General features: G+C 44.2%; 1 protein-coding gene across 1 annotated transcript; it reads left to right on the top strand.

The window, feature by feature from the left end:
* Window positions 1–2,100: 2,100 nt before the first annotated feature.
* Window positions 2,101–7,570, top strand: LOC310872993 (tripartite motif-containing protein 16-like). Its single transcript, XM_083785221.1, has 3 exons — window positions 2,101–2,247; window positions 3,981–4,030; window positions 6,917–7,570. The coding sequence occupies exons 1-3, from the start codon at window positions 2,192–2,194 to the stop codon at window positions 7,501–7,503; spliced, it is 693 nt and encodes a 230-aa protein (XP_083641347.1). The 5' UTR covers window positions 2,101–2,191; the 3' UTR covers window positions 7,504–7,570.
* Window positions 7,571–7,830: the final 260 nt, after the last annotated feature.

The raw sequence follows: 7,830 nt of genomic DNA, 5'->3' as shown, positions 1-7,830 counted from the left end.
CTGTAATTACAGACTTGTTGGCTGTGACCTCGGAGAGGAACACGTTGAAGTTGTGGCTTCAGCTCTCAGCTCCAATCCGTCCCATTTGAGAGAACTGGACTTGAGTGGAAACGGCTTGACGGATTCTGGACTGGATCTCATCTGTGCTGCACTGAAGAGCCCAAACTGTTGTCTGGAGACTCTAAGGTCAGATTGATTTAACATTTTTATTTGTATTTGGTTAAGTAAAGTTCTGTTATAGTAAGTGATTATAATGTAGTTATGATGGTGGTAGTATTTGAAGAGTGTGGATGAGGTTAATATCATGGTAACTCACACTACAAGCGCTACGAGCTTGTAGCTCTGCTATTTTTGAAAAATCGTGAAAATGCAACACAGATCTTTAAATATATATTCTTTCAGAATACTTTTTTATTATTTCGACCTCAGGCCTAAATGGGTTAAACATTATGTTATAATTTAGCTATTGAAAAATAGCAGATCTACAAGCTCATAGCGCGCCACCGAGTGGCGCGCTATGAGCTTGTAGGTCTGCTATTTTAGAAAAATCGTGGCGCAAATCATTGAATATCAGAGCGAACATTTTTAACTAAAATATTTGCTTCTGGGGGTCCCTGGAACTACATATTTTCAGATGATGGTCCGTGGCCCAATAGAGAGAATTCTGGGGTCCTTGACATGAAAAAGGTTGAGCACCACTGACATAGAAACATGTTTAGAAGCCTTTTTTTAATCAACCTCAGTCCAAAATGGGCCAATAGCGTTTCTGTGCTTGCTCAGTATGAAGAAAGTGTCCAGAGATATGAGGGACTGAGACAGACTATCCTTCAGTAGACAGGCTTTTATTTACGTTCGCATCGGCAGAGTAGAGAGAGAAAGACGGAGTGTGTGTGTGCGCGCGCGCGCGCCAATCACAATGATTGACACATAGGAGGAACAATGATAAACTGTAGCCTCGCATGGCCAGCGTTGGGAAGTACCAACTACAAGTGAAAGCAACAGAGGGGTATTATTAGACAAAGTTCAACTGAATTTTAAAAAGCTGCAGTAAAACATGTATATATAAAAACCCAGAATATTTTATTATCAGAATTGGATCACCGTCCCTTAGACTCTAAATACTATTAGCTCACCCTCCCTTAGACTCTAAATACTATTAGAATCTACTTCCTTCGCCGTCTAAGATCCTTCGGTGCTAGTAGACGGATTCTTCTTTTGTTTTTCACTTCTGTTATTATGAGTGTTCTTCAGTACTGTAGTACCACCTGGTATGGATGTTTGTCTGCAGCCCTAAAGTCACAACTGCTGCAACAACTGAACATTTGTTCAAAGATTGTTGGACAACAACTTCAGAAACTTTATACATCCACGTATGATAACAGCATCCTAAGGTTAGCAAGGAATATCACCTCTAATACTAAGCATGGGATGTATGGAGAATATAGGTTGCTACCTTCAGGAAGGAGATATGGTGTACCAGCATACAATAAGGTCAGACTAAAGAGGTCCTTTGTCCACCAGTCGACCTTGAGGCTTAATCAGGAGATGTAGTTGCCACAGGATAATCTAAGCGGTGGATATTGCTCATGTCTTTATGTGTGTAAATTGTATTGTTCTTTGTGTTTTGTATATGTGTTCTGCATACTTGGCTGCTGTGTCGCAAGACAAATTTCAGTGTGAACTGACAATAAAGTATTATATCATATCATATCCCTTAGACTCTAAATACTATTAGCTCACCCTCCCTTAGACTCTAAATACTATTAGCTCACCCTCCCTTAGACTCTAAATACTATTAGCTCACCCTCCCTTAGACTCTAAATACTATTAGCTCACCCTCCCTCTGACTTAGAACATGCCATTGTGATTCACATTGAATGTGAATCATATTGAATGTGAATCACATTAAATGTGATCCACATTCAATATGATTCACATTGAATGTGATTCACATTCAATGTGATCCACATTCAATATGATTCACATTCAATATGATTCATATATATTATATATATTCTGTCTCTCTCTGTCTGTCTCTCTCTGTGTCTCTCTCTCTCTCTCTCTCATCTGGTTGTATTCTTCATTTAGACTGGAGAACTGCTGGTTGTCAGAGCGATGCTGTGAAGTTCTGGCCTCAGCTCTAACTTCTAATCCCTCCCTCCATCTGAGAGAATTGGACGTGAGTCTCAACATGGTGAATGAGTCAGGAATGAAGATGCTGCGCTCTGCTGGGCTGGAGAATCTCAAGTGAGTAGACCCTGTTGTGGGGCCCGGTTTACAGCAGAACCCTTTACTATGTGTGGGTAATGTTTGTGGGGCATCACCACTATTTTACTATTTTCAGACATGTGATGATTGATGCATTGTTGTTCTACTTCCTACAGAGTGAAACACTGTAGTGCAGGGGTCGGCAACCCAAGATGTTGAATGAGCCATTTTCGACCAAAAACATTAATTCAAAATCTATCTGGAGCCGCACATTTTTTTAAGCCTTAAAATGCTTATATAATGAAGACAACAGGGCTGCAAGTGGATATTAGCCTATCTATTAAAATAAAGTGCGCTATGGTTTAACTTTCATTACATTATTATGCCATGTTTTGTTGCGGCCCGTCACCGTTTATATACCTGCACAACAGCGCAGTTTGTTCGATATCAATCGCATCACACGACTCATCACAGGCAACCGAGAATGCTGGGGCTGAATTGATATCATTGATTTGTTGACTGGTGATGTTGTTTGCCATTTTTATGGCTCTGTCTTTGACTGTCTTTGCGGAGAGAGGCATGTCTTTAATTTTCTGTATTATCTCAGTTTTGTTTTTGAAGTCTGAGAATAGGTGCTCTGATATTTTAATGAATGACTCCTTCATATGGGCGCGTTCGGAAATAGCGCACTGAGCCCACTGTGCAATGCAAACTAATAGGCGAGTGTGCTCCGGTGTGGTATTTCCGAACGCGCCCTATAGTCACCGTCTGTGAACGGCTTGCCACGTTTTATTATCTCCCGGGTTGCAACGAAACTAGCAGTAGTGGTGGAGTACTGGAGTTTGAAGCTGCGAACCACTTTTTAAAAGTTAGTTTGCTCTCTTCTGCAGTTCTGCAACAGCCCTCTTTCTCTCATTCCCAGCCGGGTGGTCAGCTGCAAACTTAACATGCTTTCCCTGGAAATGTCTTTCAATGTTACTTTTTTTGTTGCTTGATAGTTTGTCACTGCAGATTAAGCATATACAGGCAATCCATCTGCATTGGCTGTGAAGGCATAAGCGTCTGTCCACGAATTGTTAAAACCTCGGTTTTCGTCGGCTATTTTCCTTTTTCTCCCTGTAGAAGCCATAGCGTAGCAGCAGCCTCACACACACCCACCGGTTTGTTTACACCTGTCTGGCGCAGCATGCGAGTGTCGCATGTTATGACACAAATTTTAGTTGACATTATGTGCTGAAACTTAATATTTATTCTACACATTTTTACAAATTTGGGAAACTTAAGAATGTTTCTGTCACGTTTTGCCTCCTACAGAAACCATAAATGAAAAATAAAAATGTGAAAAAATAAACTTTATACATTTTCATCGATTTTTTTGTAATGCTACAGAGAGCCACCAGGGGAGTGCTCAAGAGCCGCATGCGGCTCTAGAGCCGCCGGTTGCCGACCCCTGCTGTAGTGTCAGCTAGTGGAGACGTTGTGTTAGACAGTCAGACATTGATGCATTGTTGTTCTACTTCCTACAGAGTGAAACACTGTAGTGTCAGCTAGTGGAGACGTTGTGTTAGACAGTCAGACATTGATGCATTGTTGTTCTACTTCCTACAGAGTGAAACACTGTAGTGTCAGCTAGTGGAGACGTTGTGTTAGACAGTCAGACATTGATGCATTGTTGTTCTACTTCCTACAGAGTGAAACACTGTAGTGTCAGCTAGTGGAGACGTTGTGTTAGACAGTCAGACATTGATGCATTGTTGTTCTACTTCCTACAGAGTGAAACATGGTGGAGAAGATCGGTTCAATCCTCATCTCATTCAAGGACGTGAGTATCTCTCACTATTGACATCTTATACAGAGTTTTTTAACACCTACTGTATAGTTTGGTAGACTTCAGGGCTGCAGTTGTAACATTGTTGGCTGGGTTTGCTTTCACATTGTAGTTTGTCAAGCACGCAGTCTGGCGCGCACACAGTGCATCTTCAGGCGTGTGCGTGTTGGTCAAACAAGGATTTCATACTCCTTAGTGACACGTTGCAGACAACTACAGCCTTGGCTGAGAGATAAAGCCAGTCAATAGAAAAAAAATTCTATTTTTTTTAAATCGTGAAAATGTGCCTCAAATCTTTGAATATAAATTATTACAGAGTGAACATTTTATCTCAAATCTTTGCTTCTGGGAGGGGGTGGTGGGGGGGGGGGGGGGGTGTCACTGGAACAACATATTTTCAGATGGGGGGGTGGAGCCATGAAGTAGCATGTGACATGTCAAATAGCCATAGCCACTTGCCCAAAATGTGCTGACCTCATCACATTTGTCATGACGTCTATGGCCGTTTTTAGCCCAATGAGTGTTTTTTGTGTAAAACGAATGCCTGGAATGTATTCAGAATCATGAAAAGCCCTTAGTTTTACATGTCACACGCTACTTAAAGCATGAGGAAAGTTTGACATGTTGGACCGTAGGATGTTAATGAAAAAGAAAGCCCAATAGTGACAGCCGCTCAGCAAGTGGATTCATGAATGTATGAATATAGACAATAGTTCAGGCCAATGAAAAAGACTATATACCAAATATCCCACTTTAACCCATTCTGGTGTTTCAAGCATTATGTTATACTTTAGCTATTGAAAAATATCAGATCTACAAGCTCATAGCTTGTAGACCAAATATGTTGGTCCCTGGAACAACATATTTTCAGATGGGGGTCGGTGGTGAAATACATATATTATTGGGGGTCCTTGACATGGAAAAGGTTGAGAAACACTGACATAAAAACATGAGGTTTCTTCAGGAAACTGTCAGGATGTAGAAGGCATTTGTAGAATCCTCCTCTGGTCTAAATGGGTTTATTCAATTTAATTCACTTGCACAATGTTTGTGTGTGTGTGTGCGTGCGAGTGTGCGCGAGAGACACTGGGTGCAAACGTGTGTGTGTGTGTGTGTGTGTGTGTGTGTGTGTGTGTGCGTGCGCGCACATGTGGGTGTGTTTGGGTGAGAGACTGGGTGCGCACACACGTGTGTGTGTGTTAAGGCTGTACCCTAGCCCTTATTTTAGGACTCGAACTTCGGCAGGAATTTCCGAGTGAACATTCGGACCATTTGTTTCTAATTAATTAAAAGAATAACCGTCTCGATCCGAGCGCACAGCACGTCTCCCCCGCTCTTTATCAATCTCTCTCTCTCCCAACACACACACACACACACACACTGTGGGGTTTTTTTTACCACTACGCAAACTACGCAGCTGCGTAGAGCCCCGACGGCTAGAGGCCTGAGAGTTCTCCCTGAAAAATGTTTAATATTGCAGCCCCGCCAGCCCGTTCCGTCGCAGACTCGCAGTTGATTTTTCGCCTATTGCAGTCGGTTAGGGGGGACCCCCCAGGGGTGTTCCGACGGCCCATGGCGTCGCTTCCTCGGTGTCACTTCTTCATGATCCGCGACGCCCGGTCGCGGCCGTCCATCCCGTCGTGGGCTCCCCTGTTGGTCTTTGTCCCCCTATACTGCTGCTCAAACCCGGCCGTCAGAACGATTCAACGTGGAAATAATGTTGCAAAACAAAACAACAGCCTAGACCAGGGTTCCCCAATTAATTTTCCTCAAGGGCCATATTTTGACTACGTTACCAGGCTGGGGGCCGAGTCGGCACGCGCGAGGTCGAGGCCTTGCCCTGAAATTAATGTTCAGGGCAAGACCCCAATTTGAAAAGGACCCCCAGTTTGACATGCAGAGGCTACTGAGCCCAATTTAATGCCATTTATATCTGGGACCCCCCCCCCCCCCCAAAAAAAAACAAAAACAAAAACATTTTTTTTTCTTTTTCCGTGGGCCACAAGGGGGCACTCGGTGGGCCGCAGATGGCCCGCGGGCCGCCTATTGGGGAACCCTGGCCTAGACTGTAAGGAAAGGAATAGGACCTTGGCGCAAAACATCATATTTACCCTGCTCTTCAATAACAAAAGTGTGTTCTTACATGATCCTCCATTTTACGATTTAAACTCTAGCTGAGTAAATTAATTTAATATGAAACAAGCCCAAATTGATTAAATCAATTAATTACCAGCTGCATTATTATTATCTGTGGGTCTGCTGCTGACGTTATGCCACTTTTTAGCTGCGCTCCGCTGTTATGCTCAAATTAGTGTCCCTAAAGAATTCTGAGGCAACATGGCTGGAGACGAGGCAGCCAATCAGAACTGCTCGACTAGCCATGTGCACATGGGGAGTTTGGAGAGGGACAGCACAACAAGGAGATAGACATAACTTCTGACAGGAATGCACTAGAAACTTACTTTTTTTTTTACATGCTCATATCACATTCTCGCCGAGATATATTTTCGAGTTAATAAAAAAGGAAAAAATATAAAAAAAACGAATGGTTCATACCCATTAATTAAGATTCGAGTGCCAACCCTAACGAGCGAACATTCGAACCTTGAATGTTTGGGGACAGCCTTAGTGTGTGTGTGTGTGCGCGTCCGGCCGCGCCTGTGAGAGAGACTGGGTGCAAGCGTGTGTGTGTGTGCACGCACGTGTGTGTGTGTGTGTGTGTGCGTGTGCGCACGTGTGTGTGTGTGTGTGTGAGACTGGGTGCAAATGCGCGCGCACACAAGTGTGTGCGTGTGTGTGTGTGTGTGTGTGTGTATGTATGTGTGTGTGTGTGTGTCAGTGAATTATGTACTTAATGGTTACTGTGTGTTTTCTCATCAGATTCCCAGCGTCTCTCACTGGACACAAACACAGCACACTGTGCCCTCACTCTGTCTGAGGACAACAGGAAGGTCACAGCGCTGGAGGGACAGAGTCATCAGTATCCTAACCATACAGAGAGGTTCGATTACTATGAGCAGGTTCTGAGTGCAGAGAGTGTGAGCGAACGCTGCTACTCTGAGGTAGAGTGCAGTGGAGTGGTTCATATAGCAGGGACTGACAGAGCAATCAGCAGGAAAGGAGATGGTCTTGACTGTCTGATTGGACGGAATGGCATGTCATGGAGTCTGTGGTGTGGTCACAGTTACTCTGTCAGACACAATGGGGAGCAGACTCTCCTCCCTGTCGGTCCCTCTAGACGCTCCATCAGAGCAGCAGTGGATGCTGACCGTGAGGTCAGGGAGGACGGGGTCTACAGAGTAGCACTGTATGTGGACCGTCCCGCTGGGACTCTGTCCTTCTATGAGGTGTCCTCAGAGGACACTCTGACCCACCTGCACACCTTCCAGACCACGTCCACTGAACCCCTCTGCGTTGGGTTCAGGTTGTGTCCTGGCTCCTCAGTGTTTCTGTGTGAGCAGAGATAGAGTCTCCATGTGAGCGAGGGTCACATCAGGTCACCATGGTTACTCCACATGTCTGAGTGAGTCCAGGTTGTCATGGTTACCATGCACCGTCGCCAGTACGCCTGACATCATGGAATCCATATTTGGTCATGAGTGACTCCTCATGACATCATGGTGACATCACACTGATGATGTATATAAGAAGCACAGTGATGTGCAAACCTTGATGTGCTAAAGACCCCAAGATAGGGTTTGACCCCTGACCTCCAGATTGATAGGGTTTGACCTCTGACCTCCAGATTGATAGGGTTTGACCCCTGACCTCCAGCTGAACATATTTTGTTCCAG

The sequence above is a fragment of the Protomyctophum parallelum genome (assembly GCF_964188405.1).
Source record: "Protomyctophum parallelum genome assembly, chromosome: 16".
Lineage (NCBI taxonomy): Eukaryota > Metazoa > Chordata > Actinopteri > Myctophiformes > Myctophidae > Protomyctophum > Protomyctophum parallelum.
This window is presented reverse-complemented; position numbering and strand designations above follow the sequence as displayed.

Bases quoted from the DNA above. Each gene is read 5' to 3' on its own strand.
- LOC310872993 (XM_083785221.1), top strand. From the start codon at position 2,192: ATGGTGAATGAGTCAGGAATGAAGATGCTGCGCTCTGCTGGGCTGGAG. The intron at 2,248-3,980 runs GTGAGTAGACCC...TACTTCCTACAG, and splicing joins GCTGGGCTGGAGAATCTCAA to AGTGAAACATGGTGGAGAAG. The intron at 4,031-6,916 runs GTGAGTATCTCT...TTTTCTCATCAG, and splicing joins TCCTCATCTCATTCAAGGAC to ATTCCCAGCGTCTCTCACTG.